Below are 23,522 nucleotides of genomic sequence, written 5' to 3'. Positions count from 1 at the left end.
CTTGGACCAGACCTTCCGTGCAGTTTCGCTTTTGTCAATAACCGGTGGTAGTAAGCGGTGATATCAATGAGTTGTTTCGCCAAGTAGAAAATATTGCACGCTAGGGACTGTCCGCCCTAAAGTTTACTGTTCCGTGATTGCCCGAAAGACGAGCCTGGTGTATCCGTGCAATCAGTAAAGAACCGCAACGCGGAGAAGTTTTCCAAACCGTATTTACGGGAGTCGGAATGGTATCACTTGACATAGCTGTGATACTATTCTTACCCACTTTCATGTTGATTTGGAGCTGGTGAATGGTATCTTTAACTTCTTTCAGCGTGGGATCATACCCAATATCTCCTGTACTAGTGTAGTCGTGTCCTCTGTTGCCTTGCTCTCCCGTGTCTACGTTCTTCACGCTTATTTTGAATACCTAGTTAGAATTTTTTTATGAAATTAGAATACTGAATACAACACAAATGAATTGTTTATGGGGTTTTCACAGTTGTTGTACACAATCTGCTCCTTCCAGGCGGCGTTGAAATAAAATGCGTTCCTCTCCACCAAAATCTTTGCACTCGTCTTACTCTATGGTGCTCTCAGCTGTGTCATTGATGGTTGCTTTAAATGTATTCCAACTCCTCTACAGGGGGCACATCGAGCTCGCCTTTACTTGGTAACACTGCTTCGAGGTTCTGCGCTTATGCGGAGGTGACATCCGGTTGTTTTAGATGTTCAAGGTTGTACCGTGGCGGTCGCCGTTATCATACGTTGTTGATAAAGTTGAGTTCTGAGTGCAGTTTTTCCTTCACCAAGTAGTTGTCGAAATCGATGTTAGCACCACAATAGGTCCTGACGACATCGATAATGTCTGAAAAGTGCCGTCTATTAATAAGAACATGGTCGATTTACGATTTGCTGTGGTGATCTCCAGATATAAAGATAAGAGAGGAATGCTTCCTTCTTATCATCAGTAGTTCCTGAGTGTGGGCTATGCACGTTGATTATGCTGATGTCGAAGAATCGGTCCTTGATCGTCAACCTGCAACCCGCAGTCCTTCAGTTGATGGGCTAGTATGCGGGTGCTCTCAATGAAGCTGTGAGATTGGAAGTTCCACGTACCGAGTTTCAAATCGCAAGTCCTTTTTGTTCGTTGGATTCGCGGCCGTTGGTCTCAGTTCGTATGATTCTGTTGCTGATTTTCCATTGCATTTTTTTACGACTGGTTTGCAGGGCCGAACACCAACCTGCTACTTTCCGGAGGAGCATTAGTGCACAGTTGACCCTAGAGTCCTTACCAGGTACTCGAACATCGATTAGCCGCCCCTAACATGGGAATCAGACGCTGTTGTGAGACGCTCCTCCTGGAGAACAGATACGCTCAAGTATGCAGAAGCAAACGCCCTCTTCCCTGTAAGTCTACGAACAAAGTTCTCATCGCGACTGGTTTAACGATCTCACAGCTCGATTGCTCGCATCTCAGCCGGTGCCATGCAGAGGTAGAGATAGGAGTTGCTGAGCAGAGGCTAATAGATCTCAATGGGATCTAGATTGCGAGAAATACCGTGCCCAACGTACTTACCTTGACCCTACCTTTACAGTGCCTCGAAAGGCCTCTAAGAATAACTGTAGGAAAAAAGTAGGAAGCCCCCAAAACACCAAGAAAGTTGGTGTGCGCGTGGGAGAAGGTGCGAGGGGAACTGAGAGGAAGTACACTTCAGCTCTTGTGATGATTGCTCACCTCGAAAATGATTGTAAGCAGCTTTCTGTGTAAGCTTGTGGGAGCTATTCCCGACACTTATTACGGTCCGCTCCTTAGTAGACGTAAGCGAAAGCTCACCTATTTCGAAACGGTCTCCAGTTGCAAGAGTCGTTGAAAAGAGGGATCCGGCAGCGACCGACCCTATCCAAAGCGACCCTGTTACAGGACAGAGTGAACCCCATGGCTAGCACTCCACCGCTATCTGGGAATGGGCAGTCGCTTGTTGCACTGCATTGCAACACACACGGGTCAAGGCTAACCGAGATCCAACTCTTTACGAACAGGTATATTCCTTGAATCCAAGAAACCACGTCCAAGGTAAAGCGCAGTTTCGAGTTCAAAAGGAATCGCTCAAGAAACTTCTTGAGCGATTCCTGGCAGAAACTTTCTACGGTGACGGCCATTTGAATTGTCATTTCTTCGCAACTGCGTACTGCGATGGTAGAAAAGCGGTTTCTTGGGCGATTCAGGCAAGGAATTTCCCATGCATCAAGATAGGCCGAGAAATTCCTTCTGAACTGCAAACAGACCTACCCCGCAACTATCTCGGGATAGGTATAAGTGGTAGATCAAACCCCACACCAACGCCACTATCCAAGGTGTTGGACTGGCAGTAGGAGAAGATATTCTGCATTACGTGATTAAATTGGAAACTGAGTTGGAAGTCAATGCGGTAACTATCAAGTTTCTCTTTGTGCTCACCGTGGCTAGTGTATACATGGCTCCTAGGAACAGGGTTGGAGTTGGACTGGAAATCATCGTTGTAGGTATGCTGCAGCATGCAGGACGTCGTTCGGTAGTTGCCTACACCGCATCTAATTGTGGGCGACTAAAACGCCATTGACACATCATGGGGATGACATAATGATGATTAAAGAGGTAAGTGGTTACTACATTTACTGTATATGCTGGGTAGTTCAGTACTGAACGGTGGGAGACCGTACCACTGGGGTCTAGTCAGTGGTCGATCTTTCCATTGGTTATTGCTACGTCGCTAGTCAGCTTATATGGCAAGTAGACGAAGATCTTCATGGTATTGACCACCGTAGAACCCCTGTCTACTGCACCTGGGTGGAGTATTAAGAAGCTGGACTGGGACGGCATCTCTTGAGATATTCGTCGCCAATTTCCTGATGGCCACGGCGTACTGACTCCTTCCTAGTGGAGTACGTTAATCCATGAGGCCGCCAAACGTCACATCGCAAAGGCAGGCGATAATAGTGGTTGTGAAAAGCTATCATAATGAACTACCGAGGTCAACCGGGCTATTATACTTTAGCGCAAGCACCTTTGAGCCCTTCGTAGGCAGACACCTGATGAACCCGCATGGCCTAGTAAGCTGACAGATTTTTTATCTTGCGCCTGCCATGACCAGGGAAGTCATCTAGGATGCCAGAGAGGAAGCGTGGGTTGACTCTATGTGTACAGCAATTCAGAGCACTACTTCAGCGGAACTATGGAGAAAGGTTAAAGCTGTCAGTGGTAAGAACAGACACGCGGATATGGTCATAAAACTAGAGGACAGCTTCACCCATGGTGCGGCCGCCGTTGCTGAGGTTTTGCTGATCAATTTCCGCCAAGGTATCGACAAATAGCAACTTCAGCGAATCCTTCCTGCATGCTAACTCATTGGCGGACGCCGAGGTCTGCAACTTGCTTGAAGACGAAAGTGACCCCAATCTAGTAATGGACTACAATAAGGGCTTCAGTTGGGCCCTCAGCCATGACACTGGAAAGACTGCTGGCCCTGATGATATCGGGTATCCTATCCTAAGAGAATTCTCCCTTATCGGCTGGTTGCCCTCCTTGACACTTTCCTTCCTGAGACCTTCCTGAGACTCCCTGAAGCAACACCTCAGGATCGGCATGCCAAGGAATCTTCGTACTGTCGTACAGAAAAAAACAGACGTCACTTCACATTTCTACACATTTATTTCCGGACATTTCCGAAAGATTCTTAACTCGATTGACGGCGGAACTTGTCCAAACTTCCCAACCCCCCTTCGTTCCTTCAGCAGACATAACCGAAGTTCTGCCTAAAATAGCGGAGTTCTGCTGTCCTTCTCGCTTTGCCACGTTTTCACTTATCCTTCAACTTCTTCTTGGCGGTAATAAAACTGGTTGAACTCCGCACTACTCAACCTTTCAGGTTGGCAGCTCTTTTTACAATCCCTTAACATAGCCGAAATGGAGCTCAGTTGGGCCCCTGACCTTTTATGTTCGGGCAGTGACCCGAGTTCACAAGACATAGTGTTCGTGTCCGTTAAGCAATCTGTCACAGAATCCTTTCGAATTGCTTTCGCGTTAAATGATTCATATGGATTTCAGGTTTCCTTTCGGGCTACCGACAGGATGCTTCTTTCCATCTGGTGGTGGGTTTTGGAAGCAGCGTAGATGGTGGCGACGTACGGTAGACTCCTAAACTATGGACTAAAGTACCTGACGAAGAAAACGAAAACTACCTGCACTATTTTATGGCTTTAGGACATTTGGTCGAAAGACATTTAGTCGAATGACGTTTGGTCGAATGACATTTGGTCGAAAGTACGTTTGGTCGAAAGGACATTTGGTCGAATGGACATTTGGTCGAAAATTAGTTTTAAGATAATTAATTACACGACATTTAGTCGAAAGTGTATTTGGTTGAATGAGCAGTTAGTCGAATAGCGATTTCGCACATTTTATAAATTCATTTGTGTGTTTATTGTAGGCAATAATGTTGGCATTAACATTGGTTACATCTTGCTAGAGGTTTTCGACTGGAAATATTATGCTTTGGCGATTCTGGCTTTCTCAGTCTAGGGAATCCAAACGATTAAATTTTCATTTTTCTAAATTTTCTTTCATGTTACCTATTTGAATTGTGTTTGAATGGTACAGTAGCTGACATTTTAATGGATATTTTTCCTTCTTTCAAACATTGGCTGTTCTTCCAAGCAGAAAGTTTCATTGCGTCTTAATGTACCAACTGCGAGTTTTTCATCAGAGATTTTTCCTTCTTTTGAACATAGGCTGTTCTTCCTCAATGTGTTAGAGGTGTAGATTTTTTATCAGATATTTTCCTTCTTTTATCTGATGTTCTTCCAAGTCCATAATTCAACTAAGTGTGTTCATATGTTCAAGCTGCTTACATTACATCAGATGTTTTTCCTTCTTTTAAACATAGGCTATTCTTTCATGCAGTATTGCATTCGAATGAACGCGCCTCAAAAATCAACTGAGCGCTTTCAATTTTTTGATTGAGAAAGCATTGAACTTGCGTGTAAGAGATTTTGCTGCTCAAGAACGCCCCGCTTAGATCTCCATACGGCTCTGAGTACATAGCACTTATCTTCGTCATTAAATCCTATATGTCTTTTTAAGATACTGCTCAACAATTTGGATTTTTCGGAACCCACGATGGCTGGTACACTCTCTCAGGAGATGAGTTTTTGAATCCAACGATTGCTAAAATTGACAAAAAATGGCGGAAATATGACCATTTTTGTTTCACAGGTACCAGGGAACCATGCTAGCTATAGTATGCTACGGGTGCAGTTCTTGCTATTAGTTCATGCGGTGCTCAATTTGCGTGTTCAAATATATTTGATCGCAGTGTGCGAGTTTAAACTTGAACACAAATTGATCGTGTTCAAATGCATCACTGCAATTCGGTTCTGAACTCCTGTGCGCACAACAATGCATGACATATATGAGGAATAATTTCTGATGGGATGCGTATATAACCCGGTCGTTCCGGTCAACCGGGGTTCTGGAAAATCTGGAAATCTAATGTATTGGCGTTTATTTTCAGTCATGGCTCGTTGACAGACCTTATCTGGAATGGTCAACTTTGTTATTTTGACTGTTATGACAAGTCGAAAACTCCGTTAACCCTCCTAAGATGTTATGTTTAGCGCGCCACGATGGCGTAGTACACGTTCAACGTGTCTATCTGGATCATATTGACCCCAACATCCTACAAGGTTTAATGTATTGTATAATCATGTGCTTGAAACCACGGATTCTTCGAAGTCGATGTTGACTACACTGGTACAGTAAGAAATGCTTTAAATAGCGTTTCTGAACCGAATGAGCCCACGATTATTGAAATCTGTGAAAACATGGCGGAGGTTTTGCCACTTTAGTTTCGGGGGTCTCAGAGTACCCTGCAGGCGTTTAATTTGGAGTTCAGGCGTATTCCAAATTTTTTCTCTTCCAAAAATGGATTTCGACCAAATGTCCATTCGACCAAATGTCCGTTCGACCAAATGTACTTTCGACCAAATGTCATTCGACCAAACGTCATTCGACCAAATGTCTTTCGACGAAATGTCATAGATTCATTTGGTCTATACCCCTCCATCAGCGTTTCCTTCTTTCTTTCTTTGGGGATAGGAATAACTAACACTTCTTTTCACTCGTCAGGTATAGCACCTGTTTACCATACTTGGTTAAAGGTGTAAGTGTTCGCATTTCAGTGTGATGTGTTTTTGAGATTTTGTTGGAATATGAATCATGTATTGTTATAAAATAGGAAAAAAAAAACAGGTGCTATACCTGACGAGTGAAAAGAAGTGTTAGTTATTCCTATCCCCAAAGAAAGAAAGAAGGAAACGCTGATGGAGGGGTATAGACCAAATACCCTTAATTACCCGCTCGAGCAGATGGTTAACCGTCACCTGTCAACAGAACTGAGAAGACATGAACGTATCCTCCTACAGCAACACGCATTTCGGTGGGGCTCTGGATTTTGGAGAAAGCGTCCAGTGAGGACCTGCGATGAGGTCGCTAAAAGACCTATACAAGGCCTACGACATGACATGGTCCTGACAATCCTCAAGAGTTGGGATATCCAAGAATGAGACCACATTGCTATCCGTCAGCATCGGTGAGCACGCAGTCGAAGACGTGCGCGAGATGAAACTGCTTGGCCTTCTGATTGATAATAAGCTAGCCTTTATCAAGCACGCGAAACAAGTGAAGTAGAAACTCAACACTAAGTTAAACATCCTTCGGGCGCTGAATGGACGATTCGGTGGATACTGTCGGAGTGTGGAAGGCTATCACTGGAACATCTGGTAAGGGAAAATCTGTCTATAAAGGCTGCGCGTACCCTGAGCGTGCCTCAAGCCAGTGGCACGATCTTACGCCGACGAATCGCTCGCTAACCCGACCAGAAGCTCCTAACAAGATTATAACAAAATTATTACAACCGTTGTTAGAAATAACACAATTTGATATAATTTTGTTGGAAGAATTCGTATATGTGAATAATCATAACTAAATTGTAATAAAATTTGTTATTATTTTAAAAACAAAACTATAACAAAACTTGTATTATTTATTCAAACAGATATATAGCAGCATTTGCTACATTATGAATATCAAAATAATTGCCCATAACAAAATATCGTAACACATTTATTGCAGTATTTGCTACATTTTTTGTAACAAAATAATTTCAAAATGTGTTAGGGTTTTTATACTGACGCGAAATAGTTTGATTATTTTTGTAATACTGTCCACCCGAGTCAAAAGCCATAAAACAAAACTTATAGCATTCATTTAGAACGCAACACTAAAATCGTCATGTTTTAACACTTCCGTTACGCTTTTTTGTGTGAAAGTCCTAAAATTTTAGTATGGACCGTAACGTTCGGTTGTACTTTTGCATCTCCCTTGAGCGACGCGTAATTTGGGGACGGCGTCATATTTGTTTAAAAGTTATAATCTGCCAAATTCTTCCCAAACCAGCAGTGCTTTGTAGCGTTTTATAGAACATACTTTCTGCTGGAAGCTGTGGCGAAGAACCTGTTGACGCAACAGTATTTTCTAGAATCTACATGATGTTGGGTTAGTTTTGTGGCACAATTGTTAAGTCTTGTCTGGTGTGAAACAAAACAAGTAAACATTGACAATCTTCCCCTTCATCAGATCATAAGCTTTTCTGTCTTCTCTGTGAACCTTTGTTTTGTATTCTTACGCGATAGGTAGTCGGCTAAACAACGTGAAAAAAGGTTTGGAACTTTTTATCAGATCGTTTTCAAATTTTAGTCGGATATCAAAGATATAGTAGACGTTCGATAACTGCAACATGTTTACGTTTCACTTAGCGAACAAAAATCCGATAACTGGAACGCCTGACAGTAACAACAAACCATCAACTGACGTTAAATGAACGTGAACTTCACCCGTCTGTTCATTTGAGCTAACATGGCGAACCCATTTTGACATTTGGAGGTGCTTGCAGTTAAAAAGCATTGCAGTTAAACCGCTTGCACTGACCGAACGTCTACTGTAATAACCTTTCTGAAAGTAACCGTTTCCGAGATATTCGGAATTTTACTTCATGAGTTTCTCAATATGTAAGAAGATGTGCTATTTTCATAATTTATTCGATGCTCCATCAACAACATTATGTTATTTCCAACACATTTGTATATCCCAAAAACAATCACTCACTTGATTGGACGAACAGTTCGAAAGTTATAGGAAGATTGTGAACTTCATTTTGTAGAAACGATTGAAGTTTCTAACGTGAAATGATGATAATGGGTTGTTTTTATCGATAAACTCTAAGTAAGAACAAAGAAATACAACTTCGGAATAAGTGAATTCTCAGTTTGTAAATCAATCATGCGTTTTATTGTTTTAAACAAGTGTCATTTCTGCGTGAGCATTCCTATCAACCAGATTTGGATTTCCTTTATAGTGCTTTATCTGACGATAGTGTGCCATCGATTCAATACACACTTAAAAAAAATGACGGATTACGGTACGTAAAAATCACAGAACGTTCGGTATGTTTGTTTACGAATATCACTGTACGTACGGTAAATTTTACAAATGATCAGTAAATATTACAGACCGTACGGTAGTTTTTCACAAATTTACGGCGATTTTATGAGAGCACAAAAAAACCTCTATTTTCATAAAAAATGTCGATCATGGGATTGAATACACGGCCTTCTGATCAGGAACCACACTTGCTGCCACTGTACAAGACAGTCTTGCTTGGAGATGATGCGCAAATTCTAATAGAACTGAAGCTCAAAGCTGCCGGCGTGGCTGTCAAACGCATTTTACAGTAGTACGGTAAATACTCCCATCACCGGTTTGTTCGGTAAAATATTCACAGTTCTTCTGTACATATGTCTGATTTCACCGGTTCTTCGGTGACTTCTTAGAATTCACCGATTTTCTCCTGTAATTTCATCAATTTCGCCGTAATACTGTAGTATGCTTGTTTACAGACCAGCTTCGGTGATTTTTTTCACCGAATACTGTAATTTATTCTAAGTGTGTACAAATCAATATCCATCGATATCGAAAATCTCTCACTGGTTGACCGGGATGGTTCAGGCAATTTGGCCGATAAAACCCTCAAGACGAATAGAACAATCCTGTCGATAATACCCAAAGTCATCCTATCTAAAACGACGGATGTTGCATGTGCTGCAATTTGCGACCGGACGAACAATGTTTCCGTTACATGGAACTACGTTTTGTATGCCTTCCAATACATTTGAGTTGAATTTTATACAAATGACGTATTTTTACACGCGAAAACATTAGATCGATTACAATAAATACCAAAACAGTACTGCTGTTCTAATTTTGCCAAAATGTATACCAAGTAGTGAATGGTATTCAACATGGAGAAAGCAAAAGTGGAACTAAATAATTATAACATGGAATTTATTTGTTCTACGCAGAAAAATGGCGCTTGTTTAAAACAATAAAACACATGGTTGATTTTCAAACTGAGAATTTACTTATTCCAAAGTTATATTTAATTGTTTTCATTTAGAGTTTATCGATAAAAACAACCGATTAGCATCATTTCATATAATGTCAAAAATTTCATTTGTTTCAACGAAATAAAAACCATAAACATGGTCCTAAAACACTCACACATCTATAAAATGCTTACCCCAACATCGCCACAACGAAGAATGTGCAGCAAATCCATCACGCCAACTTCCAAGTGCAGCTATATTTTGCTTTGACCTTAGGGAGCATTTATTAAGTACGTCACGATAAAATTGGAAATTTTCAACCCTCCCTGCCTTATCCAAAAGTGACGATAAAGTTAATGGATGACCCCTTATGTGATACATTCCATTTCATTGCTTAAAATAAAAACAAATGGAATATCACTAAATTATATCTACAGCTGCTATCATATCTGCATATGATATAATTGTGATAGATTAAAACAAAATCACTAACGACAAATCAAGTCTATTATACGTCAACGAGCTCAATGTGACGTCATACTACCCCGCTCGTGTGCGTCTGACAAACAAGGATTTGAATGAGGAAACTAGAAATACGCAGAACCAGTAAAGCTTCTATCACCGCCCTCTTCAAGTGTTGTGATGGCGTCATTGGCAAAGGCGTCAGATTGTTACCGATGGTAGGTGTCTTGGTTCGAATCCCGTTCGGACCCGAAAATATTATAACGTACTGGAAACTATTTTTTTTGTGACCAACTTTTTCTAAAAATAGAATAACACACTTAAAAATATTTACCCAAAAAATGAGTATACAAATTTAGTTTTTACCCTTAAAGGTTGTCAATAAATTATAACACAATTTGTTATAATTTTGTTAAATTCTATCATATTTCATGGAACAAGTTTTGTAATATTTTTGTTATGTTCTTAACAAAAGTTATTACATTTTTGTTCTTTTCTTGTGGGAACTTTGTTAGAATTTTTGTTATTTTAACTACTAACGGTACATGTTTTATAACAACTCTTGTTATAAAAATTTATTGTAACAAAATAACACAGCTTGTTATAATTTTGTAATGTCCATCTAGTCGGGAACGAACATGGCAGCGGCCTCTGGGATGCGGACGTCCCAAACATCGACTAGCGAGTGAAGGACGTTTGTGGGACTGGTATAAACCCTGAAGTAGCCTTGGTCACTTCAGCTGCTTCTATGTGGATCGGTCAAACTTTTTCATTGATGGCTCATCATGTACAAGTGGAAGTAGGTTATGGAGTGTCTGGGGGAAGCTACATATATAAACCGGTGTGGCCGGTTACCCGGTCTCTGTGGTATGTTCTCAGCTGAAGCCTATGCATTGCTGCAAGCATGCAGACTCCGCGAGTTGTCGATCTGCCCAAGAGCATGGGAAAGTTGGACAGCCTTACTGGTTGAAGGGCAAGGGTACACTAATATAACCTTTTTCTGGTTGCCTGGACACACAGGCATCCCAGGAAATGAAGCTGCCGATGTTCTAGCGAATCAGAGACGTCCTGCTCCACAGGAGGTAACCTCCGTTCCTCTATTGAATCAAACAGATCTCGAGGTATGCGTGGAATGCACCCAAACACTACAACCGGGAAGCCTTCCTCTGCAAGACACAGAACGACCTTACCTCTAAATGTTCACACCATGGATCCCGCACAACATCTCCTGCAGCGTTACGATGCCAAATTTGCGGTATTTCAGTACATCGGCGAGTATGCGGGTACAATTGGGAGATCTTCAGCTCCTCGTACCGAGTTTCCAAACGCAAGTCCTTTTCCGTCTCCGCCACGCACCGTTCTCCTGCACACCGCCGAAGATCGTCCTTAGCACGCGTCGCTCGATAGCTCCGAGTGCTTGCAGGTCCTCCTCGAGCATGGTTCATGTCTCGTGCCCGTAGAGGACCACCGGTGTTATTAACGTTTTGTACATGGTGCGTGGGTGAATCTTTTTCGACCGCAGTTTCTTCTGGAGTCCGTAGTAGGCCCGACTTCCGCTGATGATGTGCCTCCAAATTTCACGGCTCACGTTGCTGTCAGCCGTCAGTAAGGATCCGAGATAGACGAATTCCTCCACAACCTCGAAAGTATCCCCGTCTATCGTAACATTACTACCCAGACGGATCCGGTCGTGTTCGGTTCCGCCTACCAGCAAGTACTTTGTTTTTGAGACATTCACCACCAGTCCGACCTTTGCTGCTTCGCGTTTCAGGCGGGTGTACAGCTCTGCCACCGTTCCAAATGTTCTGGCAATAAGGTCCAAGTCGTCCGCAAAGCACACAAATTGTCCGGATTTTGTGAAAATCGTTCCCCGGCTGTTGAGCCCGGCTCGTCGCATCACACCTTCCAGAGCGATGTTGAAGAGTAGGCATTAGAGTCCATCACCTTGTCGCAGTACCCCGGCGAGATTCGAATGAACTGGATAGTTCACCCGAAACCCTTACGCAGTTTTGCACACCGTCCATCGTTGCTTTAATCAGTCTAGTCAGCTTCCCAGGAAAGCCGTTTTCGTCCATGATGATTCTCCATACCTCTGCGCGGTCGATACTGTCGTATGCCGCATTGAAGTCGATGAACTGGTGATGCGTTGGGACCTGATATTCACGGCATTTCTGGAGGATTTGCCGTACGGTAAAGATCCGATCCGTTATCGACTGGCCGTCGATGAAGCCGGCTTGATAACTTCCCACGAAATCATTCGTTTTAGGTGACAGACGACGGAAGATGATCTGGGATAGCACTTTGTAGGCAGCATTCAAAATAGTGATCGCCCTGAAGTTCTCACATTCCAAATGGTCGCCTTCTTGTGAATGGGGCAGATTATCTCTTTCTTCCACTCCTCCGGTAGCTGTTCGGTTTCCCAGATCCTGACTATCAGCCGATGCAGACAGGTGGCCAACTTTTCTGGGCCCATCTTGATGAGTTCAGCTGCGATACCATCCTTACCTTGAAATACAGAACCAAATTTTATTTTCTGTCCTAGTTAAGACGTCACGTCAATAGAAAGAAGAAGTATTTTATTTTAGCATTAGGAATAACGTCGACTTGTCTGCAAACTGCAAATCGTCAACGACAACCGTATACGACCACACAACCATTGACTGGGGATGTTTATGTCGCATCGTTGACCCACAAAATCCAAAACCTAAATCCGTCAACACGACGAGTTGTGACTCTCCGCACAGAGTAGGTACGACACCGGACATCCCAATCCCAACCGACCGACCAACCAGCTGTGTGTTTAGTATCACGTGTTGAATGAAGTGCTAAATTGATGGCATAGTTACTGGATGACAGGTTGTCGTGTTCAAGTCTACTATGGTCGGCCGGTCGACTTCGCCGGTCGCATCTTCTGAGAAATCGATAGGTCTTTCCGCGACCGCGGCGGAATGGCGACGACGCAGCGGAAGAGTGAATTGCGGTTTTTTTCTCCCGACTTCTCGCTTCAAGCTTCAAGCGAGTTAGACAAATGACACGTGATTCGAGTGACATCGACAGTGTTTGGGAGTTGGTCCGGGGCCAAAGCTGCTCATCTTCATCGCCGCCGCGCCATTGATAATGATGATGGCTCCCGCAGAAATGACAAATGAGACACCGTGACTTTGCGCCGGTGGGTGTGTGTGTAGTGTGTATGTGTATGTGTTTGTGAACGTGGGTGGCCGGCCATCCAGCCAACCCAACAGCGCTAAATCCGGTATCCATACAGTTTATTAGGGACCATCGCGAACCAGTGAATTTTTGATCGGGGTCATATTTCAAAGGCCATTGAATTTCATTAGCGATTTGGTGAGCGCAGGCGAGGAGCATGGTGTGGTTTGGCCTGGCCGGTAGTAGTAAAGCTCATGAATAATGCATACTTGGGGATGGGACAATGGCGACGCAAGCGATGATGAAAGTTTTAACTACGGTAAACGTCAGTCAAGTTTGACGTTGTTGGGTGATTTTTGGGATGGGGGACTGTTTTTGGGGATTACTTTGTAACAGGATAACTTTGATTTAGTAGTGTTTCGATGGTGGGGTGGTGATCAAGGTTATTGCAGAACTTGGTTTTCTAGATATTATCACTGTCTTAAAACTTCATGGTGTCAAAAGTTTCGGTTGACACTAGGGTTGATAAATCAAACCGAGCATTTGTTCTTTTGTTACATTGATCTTTAACGATATCAAATTTTCTTCTCTCTTTTCAGGTTTGTACCCACGTCAAATAAGGATTCTAATAAATCTATAGTTGGTAGGAATTATGTTCAAATTGTGAGTCGCAGGAGTGCTTTCCTTTGTAAAAGGATGATTTTTTTAGTATTCCAAATCTAGGTCAAGGCACGTATTGTATTAAAGAGGGGACAGAAGCGTTTCTAGAAATTAAGAGCTCTCCGGAGAAGATTTAAAAGGCTCCTGGAGGGCGATATACAAGCATTTGTTGGCGGTTCCAGAGTTTCGCCCTGAAACTCTCATGACTTACATACCTTACATACCGGTCAGTCTAGGGCCTGCTGTACGAGGCAGTCGTCTCCATTCCACTCGGTCCATGGCTGTGCGTCTCCTGTTCCGCACTCTGCGAAGAGTCCGCAAATCATCATCCACATGATCGACCCACCTAGCTAGATCGACCAACCGATATCGTGTTGACGTGACACGCCCACCGTAGCCTCCCGAATTTCGCGGTGTGGACGATGGTTGGTTATCTCAGCAGCTGATGCAGCTCATGGTTCATTCGCCTTCTCCAAGTTCCGTCTTTTATCTGCACTCCGCCGTAGATAGTACGCAACACCTTCCGTTCGAAAACTCCAAGGGCGCGTTGGTCCTCTGCACGTAGGGTCCATGTTTCGTGCCCATAGAGGACGACCCGTCTAATCAGCGTTTTGTAGATAGTTAACTTCTTGTTACGGTGAACTTTATTCGATCGTAGAGTTCTGCGGAGTCCAAAGTAAGCACGATTTCCTGCCACAATGCGCCTCTGAATTTCTCTGCTGGTGTCGTTGTCGGCGGTCACCAGTGAATCCAAGCACACGAATTCTTCAACCGCCTCGATTTCATCACTGTCGATAGAAATTCGGGGTGGCGGGCGCGGTGATTCCTCCCTGGAGCCCTTTGCTATCATGTACTTTGTCTTCGACCCATTAATGACTAGTCCGATTCGCCTGGCTTCACTCTTTAGTCGATTGTACGTTTTCGCCATCGTCTCAAATTTTGGAGCTATAATATCAATATCATCAAAGAAACCAAGCAGCTGAACGGACGATATTAACCTTTATGTTTCCGACAAACTTTTTGCTTTTTTCTACACCATTTGTTTTAAATGGGCGCTGGGTACCCGGGTACCCTGTCGGCCACACAAGGGTTAAACAGCAAACACGAAAGAACATCACCTTGCCATAACCCTCTGTGCAATTCGAAGGGACTCGAGCTAGGACTCGAGAGTGTCCCTGATACTCGAACTACGCACATCACTCGATCCAACGTCGCCTTGATTAATCGTATCAGTTTATCCGGGAATTCTTATTCGTGCATAATCTGCCATAGCTGGTCTCGATCGATTGTATTATACGTCGAATCGATGAACAAGTGATGTGTGGGCACGTTGTATTCGCGGAATTTCTGCAACACTTGGCGGGTGGCAAACATCTGATCCGTTGAATTCCAGGGCTGAGATTCTTAATAATGAAAACTAGTCACGGAATTAGTTCTACTCATAAATTAATAAGTGTTGGGGAAGTTTTCAGTTTGGACGTCGGAAGAACAATCCTGATAGCGGGTCCGTTAGACACAGCTTCAAAGCTAGAAATTTTATTTGCATGTTAATTTTAAGCATATTTAGGAATAAGTTTTACTCACATTTGGTGTTCTTTTACAAATTCTAGGTTATTTTTGTCCTCACTGTGTTCTTCGTTGTAATTCTACCTGTGATAATAGTTCTAAGTTTAGGTTAACAAATTCAATCGTGTATTACACATTTTTACCTTTAGAAAGCACAAATAGTAAATAAATTCAAGTAGAATAAGTTTTCAAATTAGTTTTAAGTTTAGAGTAATCTTTAGCTTTAGCTACAAATTTGTTGCTACACTGGTGATCTCAAAAAAACTGTTTCTCCTTGCTAGTGCCCAATGACAATTCTTCATCAGCCGTCACCGCATGGCGGATGATTATTGCGAAGGGCGTACCGCGTACTCACTCCTTCGAGTTCGAAAAACTGCACAGTGGTTCGCCAACATCCCCCCGCCCGTGTAGTTCCGGTACGCCAGACTCCGGTACTTCTGGCTCGTCTTTCGGCACCCTTTTTACCTCCAGTAACGCCAACTTCGTTGCTGGCCGGTTGACCAGTCCTCGTGCTGTTTGCACAACTGCTCTGCGCACCTGGCCATCCTTCCCTGATAGAACTTCTACCACTCTTCCACGAACCCATCCGTTCCGCTTTCCTTCTTCTACCACGACAACCAGATCCCCTGGTTTCAGTGGCCTCACTGGCTGGAACCACTTGGTACGTCGTGTCAACGTGGGAAGATATTCGCGGACCCAGCGAGTCCAGAAAGTATCGACGAGATACTTCGACAACTTCCAGCTGTCTCTTAGTAGTGCCTGCTCCTTCTCAATATCCCGACTTGGTTGATTGATGCCTTGCGTTCCGTATAGCAGGAAATGATTGGGCGACAGTGCTCCCTGGTTCACATGATCCAGCGGGACGTAGGTCAGTGGTCTGGAATTCACGAAGGACTCTGCCTCCAGAGCTATTGTCTCCAGGACTTCGTCACTGGGGTGGCGAGGATGATCTGCAATTGCCGACATTGCCGCCTTCACTGACCACACCAAACGCTCCCATGATCCTCCCATGTGGGGGGCGAGTGGGGGGTTGAAAAGCCATCGTGTGTCAGAGTTCGTAAAGGTTGTTGCACAGCACTCTCCGATCGCACGAAGTTGTTCCCGAAGCAGGTTGTTCGCGCCCACAAAATTGGTTCCGTTGTCGGAACAGAAAGTTGCGGGAGACCCTCTGCGCGCAACGAATCGACGGATGGCCATGACACACGACTGCGTCGATAAGCTGTGGACCACCTCGAGGTGCACGGCCCTGATGGACAGGCACGTGAAAAGAGCGATCCATCGTTTTACCGTGCTACGTCCTTGCTTCACGAAAACAGGCCCAAAATAGTCCACTCCGGTATGAGTGAACGGTCGGATGAACGATGTTAGCCGAATTTCGGGTAATGGTGCCATCATTGGCTCTTGGGGAGTCGCCTTCCGCACACGGCAATACTGACATTGTTTGGCTACCTTCGATACAACCGAACGGAGTTTTGGTATCTGGAAACGTTGCCGCAATTCATTAAATACCGTCTCCTTGTTTCCGTGTAGGAAACGAATGTGGTAGCTTTCCACAAGCAGTTCCGTTACCCGATGTTCCTTCGGGAGAAAGATAGGGTATTTCAGGTCCGTGGATACAACAGGGGCTGCAGTTATGCGACTGTTCATCCGCAGCACTCCATTGCTGTCCAGCATCGGTGACATGTTGAACAGGGCGCTCGATCTCTCCAACTTCCGAGGTTCTTCACGAGGGTGTTCTTTGTTGTACAGAAGCGTAGAGTATTCCTCCGAGTATGCTTCCCTTTGCACTTGCCTCCACAGCAGTGTTTCCGCACTCTGCAGTTCTTCCTGCACCAACGGTCCGTTCACCTTCAGGCTAAGGAACCGTTTGACCGCTCTGATAACGTAGGCTGTAGCTCGTACTAATCTTGTCCATTTGGAAAACCTCTCGACAGCTACGATGAACGGTGGATGCAGCTTTCGATGGTGCAAGAACGCTGATCCCATGTCTTCCGTTGTTACGAAATCCTCCGATGTATGTTCAGTCCATTTTTCCGTCGTGTCGGATAGAAAACTTGGGCCGGAGTACCACCAATCTTCTGGGTTGAAACTTGGTCCGTCCTTCCACTTCGTTGCCTGATCAGCAACATTCAGTTTTGACTGAACCTTCCTCCACTCGCCGATGGTGGTCGTAGTTAAAATCTCTCCAACTCGAAATCCGACGAACTGATGGTAACGCCGTGTTTCAGACCTCAGCCACGCCAAGACCGTTGTAGAGTCTGTCCAGAGATATCGTGCCGAGATAGGGATTGTTAGAGCCTTGCATATGGTGTCCAGTAAACGGCTCCCGATAAGAGCCGCTTGCAATTCCAACCGTGGAATGGATAACGGTTTCAGCGGCGCTACTTTCGTCTTCGCCGCTATCAGCGTACATCGTGGGATCCCGTTATCGGAACTTCGCAGGTTTTTTTTTTTTTTTTTAATTTATTTAACGACACTTTACACTTAAAAGTGCTTTCGTGTCGGATAGTTTAATATATTTTACAATTGAAGTATAATTTTGCTAAATCATTTTGAAGATATTTCAAAGCTTATCCTTTTTTTACATTTCCTAGATCGCGTAATCCTCCAGCCTAAATCTGGAGAATCAGCAGTATCATTTCTTTCTGATATATTTTCAGTTTTTTGTTCTTCACTGCGCATTCGTTCTGTATCGTTATCATCACTTGATGTTCTTGCTGACAGTCGCCGCTTCGTGGTGGTTTGCAGTTCGCCGTCAGTTGCGCTATCTCCACTGTTGCCGTCGTCGTCATCGTCATCATTGTCGGTTTCATTCGATATTGTTGGTTGATCATCGCTACGGTTTGTTTGAACAGTAGCAGAGCACTGGGGTCCAAGCACGTCGGAGCTGGATGCTTGTTTCTGACACTGCTTTTGTTCATCGCATTTCTCGTGTGTTGCGAGTTTCTCACCCTTCGCATAGGTGACAAGCGAAAGTTGGTTGTCGATAGTGATATGAGACGGCACCGGTTTCTTCATCTTCATGCGCACTACTCTTACCCCGTTCGGTAGTCCCACAAAATAGTGTTTCCATACTTCGTTTGATACTTCGCAGGTACGCAACGCAAGCGTATGCATTTTCGCTGGCATCCACAAACATATGGATCTCGGCGCCATTGCATACTGATCTATTACCGGAGAAGAAACACCTTGGGGGCTGTCCATTAATTACGTAAGGGTTTATTGGGGGAGGGGGGGTTTGAAAAATCTTACGAGCCATACAAAAATATTTAGGTCTCCATATAAAAAATCTTACAAGGGGGGGTGGGGGTGTCGAAAAACCGGAAAAATTCCCTTACGTAATAAATGGACAGCCCCTTGGCACGCCAACTTCGTTGATCTTCAGCAGCAGTCCGCTCCATCTACGCCAGTCTTCTAGTATTTCGCAACTAATCGCTTCGTCCCAGTCTAAGCCTTCTCTCCAGATGCGCTGCATGATTAACTTGCCGTGCACTATGAAATGCGCTACCAAACCCAACGGATCAAAAAGAGACATTATGGTCCGTAAGACTTGGCGCTTCGTAGGCGTCGTGTTGTTCAGCACAATGTTCCGTACTTCTTCTTTCAGGTCCAACTCGAACGTGAAGATATCCTCCTCCGGTTTCCACACCATTCCCAAAACTCTTTCGACGATCGACTCCAATTTGACTAGCTTTTGTTCAGCTTCGCTGACTTCTCCGATGCGCTCGAGAACTGCAGGTGAATTTGATGCGAAATTCCGGATCTCCATTCCAGCCATGGCGTGAACGTGTTTCACATCTTCGATAAGCTCCACTGCTTCTTCGACCGTATCAACACTATCCAAAAAATCATCCACGTAGTGGTTTTCGACGATGGCACGGGCTGCCTCAGGATATTGCTGTTTGTAGTCCTCTGCGTTCCTATTTTTCAGGTACTGAGCGATGCAAGGTGAGCACGCAGCGCCAAACGTGGCGACATCCATCACGAAGATCTGTGGAGGTTCTTCAGGGTGCTCCCGGAAGAGAAATCGTTGTGCCTGTCTGTCCTCTTGCCGAATCCGGAATTGGTGAAACATTTCTTTTATGTCTCCGCTAAAGGCTACGCTTTTTTGGCGAAAACGCAGCAGAACAGATGGTAGCGCTGTTAACAGATCCGGCCCTTTCAGCATCAGGTCGTTGAACGAAACACCTTCTGATCGGGCTGCAGCGTCCCAAATAAGACGGACTTTTTCCGGTTTGCGTGGATTTCTCACCACCCCCAGTGGCAAGTACCATACCCGACCCGGTTCTGACGATTCCAACTCGGCAGCGGTAATTCGATGAGCGTATCCTTTGGCAACATACTCCTGAATCAGTTGGTTGACTTTCTCTCGTAGCTGCTCATCTTTTGCCAGCTTACGCTCCAGAGCTTCCGCTCTACGGACTGCCATACTGTAGCTATTCGGAAGGGAAGGTTCATCGTTTCGCAACAACAGGCCAGTTTCCAGCCTACCGTCGATCCTTCGGGTAGTTTTCTGTAATATCTCCAACGTTCTCTTGTCTTGGTCCGATAGTGGGCTCTGGTTGACGCTCGCTTCATCGACCGCCATAAACTGCCTGAACAGCTTGTGTAAATCCGTGTCTGCGCCGTGTAACTCTTGGTGCGTGTGCACGTACTCTACTGGACTACTACCGACGGTATGTTTTCCGAAGAGGCTCCATCCGAGCCGCGTTTTGACCGCGACCAGCTCTCCGTTTCTACTCTCTCGACTTTTCAGTGTACTGATCAGCTTAGCGTTATCTACACCGATGATGAGACGAGGAACAGCACTAGTGTAACTTGACAATGGAAGCTTTCTGAGGTACGGGTGACCCAGACAAAGTTCCTCGTAATCCACCGTTTGGCTTGGCAGTTTTAGTTGGCCAACCGTCCTAGCCTTCAGTGGGAACATGTTTGCTATGTTGTGCCCGGAAATAGCGACATTGACGTGCTGGGAATCTTTCTCGATCCTCGTAATATCTCCAGTCCAGCCCAGACACAACGGCTCAGCCGGTCCCGCTGCACCCAGTTGTTTGGCTACCTCTGCTTCCATCATCGTCGATGAAGATCCATCATCCAAGAACGCGAAGACCTCTACGCTGTTTCCGTTGTAGTGCAGCGTCACGGGAAGGTAACGCATCAAAGCACAAGAGGTAACGGAATGGTGGTTTTGATGGACGATGTTTCTTTCCGTCGGCGTTGATGTTGGAACTGTTCCAGTCTGCACCTTGTCCAGGTGTAGTAAAGCGTGGTGACGCATGCGGCAGTCTCCAACTCCACATTCTTGTTTTGAACGACAAGGCCATGAACGATGAGGGATCAAGCATATTCTACACAGCCCTTTTTGTCGCAAAACCTTCCATCTTTCGTCTACACTCAGTCGCTTGAAGTCTGGACACTCAGCAACACGATGGTCTGTCTTGGAGCAGTGCACGCAGGGCTTGACGGTGGGGTTACTTGATTCAGTCCCAGACGACCCCGATGTATTTGATGAAGATTGATGGACGAACAGCTTCTCCTTCGAAGCTCTTTCTCGTTTCGGCTTCTCCTGCTTCTCCGCCGGCTGTTGTCCTATACCAGTCAGGAGAGTCACGTCGCTGGCCATCGTATCAAGGTCCTTCATGAAGTCGTTGAAGGTCGCCAAATTCACTGTGTGGTAGTGACGCTTAAAGGAAGCCCACTGTAGTTTCAGAGTCGGCGGAAGTCTGTCTACCAGCTCTTGCAGCAACATTGGGTTGCTAATATGCTGATGTTGTTGGGCTAGTATCATGTGTTCCACCATGTTCCCCACGCCCATTCCGAACTTGATCAGGGTTTTCAGGTCATCACCCCTGGGTGAGGGTATTTCGCGCATCCGCCTCAGAAGGGAATGGATAATCACTTCCGGTCTGCCATACAATCGCTCCAGGGTTGCCAGCACGTAGGGAACTGACTCCGGAATCAGCAATCGACTTCTCACGCTTTCCAACGCATGTCCACGTAAACATCGTTTGAGTCTCGCCAGGTTCTCAGCGTCGTTATAGCCGCAAGCCTCTGTCGAGTTGTTGAAGGAACTCAGGAAAAGCGGCCAGTCCTGTGGATCTCCAGCAAACACGGGCAGCTCTTTTGGAATAACTTGGCGAGCTGCACTCGACGAGGTTGCGATTGGCTCGAGTTCTGCCATTGCTCACGCTGATCCGTCCGGTGCTGATGATTTGGTCGCGCCGTTGGTTCCGGGTATGTCTGATGTCCCGGCAGTGGTTCCAACCTAGACGTGCTCGGAAGAGCCCCTTGCTGATAGCCTGTAGACGTCAAATACTCTGTGGAATTCAGAGCATAATCCGGTTGGCCGTACGTTGAATGGAAAGGGATCGATGGCTGATATCCGATGGTTCCAAGATGCGGAACCGATGGCCATGCCGGGTTCCATGTTGCTGCCGTTGGTTTCCTCGCAAAGTTCTCGTATCCGGGGGGAGGCTGATTCACAAATTGGTCTCTAGCACTTGTCACTGTACACTGTTCACGACCGGACGGTGGTTGTACCTCTTGACGATCGGGCACACTGTATTGCTGCTGTTCCACCGGAGGCACAAATGAACGATTCACTTCACTACCGTGACCGGGCACAAAGACGGACGATTTCGGAACGCGTATCTGATTCTGATCGGAAAAAGGTTGCTTCGCGGCTGGTTTTGATTCGCAAAACTGCGCGGATTTCAACGACGGTATTTGACCCATTGTGTTCAACCCTGGGGGAGGTTCACCCGATGTTGGCACAGTGCCCAGAGAATGATATAGTGCTAATTGACCCTGAACTGCTCCTAGCTGATTGCCTGGCTTGGCTAGATTTCTATGGGTTTGTCTATGCCCTGACTGTCTACCTACGATTTGCTTTATTGTTGGTATTAAAGGTGTACTGGTTTGGCCTACTTCTGGTATAGGATGCAATCTGACGTGCAAGGTACTAACGCTAGTTCTCACCTGGCTCTCTGAAGACAAACCTGAACCGGTAGGTGACGCAACTCGTACACCACCCCGCGTCATACCTGCATTGGTTTTCGTATAGGCTGCTCTTGCCTTCTGCTGTACCCGTTCTTCGGACTCCAGTTCACCGGTAGTAAGCACTCCAGTATGCCTGCGGGATGACGGAATAGCTCCGGCCGACGTGTCTGTCCCCGAGCCTTGGTGGGACGTAGGTACTTGGGCCGCTACTGTGAACTCCGTGGAACGAACGGTTTGCTGCTCTTCAAGAACGCTGACGACGCTGGTCGTCTTGTTGGGTTCAGCTTCTCGGTCGCCTTCGGCCGATGCGGGTTGGAGTGCTTCTTCGGGAATAGCTGCTAACGTGATCTGGTCTTCGGATTCATCTGCTGGAGTACGCAGGGTTCCATCTAGGCTTGTGGATACGATTTGAGCCGACGTGGTAGCTACTTGACTATTTGCTCCATCTGTCTGACTCGATGCACCGACCCACTTCTTGGTACTCTCGCGGATTTGCCTGGAACTCACTCTGCTCTTGACGCTACGATGCTCATCCTCATCCTGCAGTTGTGCGTCAAGGATGGCAAACTGTTGTTTCTCGAAGTCCTCCTCGACCTGACGCCGCAGTCGCTGGAACTTCTCAGCATCTTCGAGCTCCCGGAGACGGTTTTGCTTCTCCTTCTCAAGCTGTTGCAGCCGCAGTGCCACCCGTGCTGAGCTGCTACCACTATGTGACGTTCGCCGGGAGCTGCGGCTAGTGCGGTGGGATGAAACAGTGACGACTTCATCGCTCTCGACGCACCTCTTGCAGGTGAAACTCCGATCGGGATCGGCAATCGAGTCTCCCACGTCCGCGCACGAATAGTGTACGTACCCGTCACAGCGGTCACACTGGACCAGATTATCGGCGTTGTTCGGTCTGTTGCACATTATACAGTGGCTGTCCGATGGATCCATTGTTCCTTTGTTCGGATGGCAACCACATGTGCTTCGAAACAATCGCAAATCTTTGAAGATTTTTGTTGGGGAAGTTTTCAGTTTGGACGTCGGAAGAACAATCCTGATAGCGGGTCCGTTTGACACAGCTTCAAAGCTAGAAATTTTATTTGCATGTTAATTTTAAGCATATTTAGGAATAAGTTTTACTCACATTTGGTGTTCTTTTACAAATTCTAGGTTATTTTTGTCCTCACTGTGTTCTTCGTTGTAATTCTACCTGTGATAATAGTTCTAAGTTTAGGTTAACA

At 45.4% G+C, this 23,522-nt stretch overlaps 1 protein-coding gene across 1 annotated transcript in view; it reads right to left on the bottom strand.

Annotated features, from left to right (window-relative positions):
- LOC134291962 (uncharacterized) overlaps window positions 1–17,710 on the bottom strand; it is a 24,417-nt gene extending 6,707 nt beyond the window's left edge. The window contains exons 1-2 of the mRNA XM_062860519.1: window positions 17,683–17,710; window positions 15,653–17,555 (exon numbers count right to left, since the gene is read on the bottom strand). Of these exons, the coding sequence (XP_062716503.1) occupies window positions 15,653–17,555; window positions 17,683–17,710 (1,931 nt within the window). The remainder of the gene's footprint in view (window positions 1–15,652; window positions 17,556–17,682) is intronic.
- Between the last annotated feature and the right edge of the window lie 5,812 nt (window positions 17,711–23,522).

The sequence above is a fragment of the Aedes albopictus genome, chromosome 1 (genome assembly GCF_035046485.1).
Source record: "Aedes albopictus strain Foshan chromosome 1, AalbF5, whole genome shotgun sequence".
NCBI classification, from domain to species: domain Eukaryota; kingdom Metazoa; phylum Arthropoda; class Insecta; order Diptera; family Culicidae; genus Aedes; species Aedes albopictus.
This window is presented reverse-complemented; position numbering and strand designations above follow the sequence as displayed.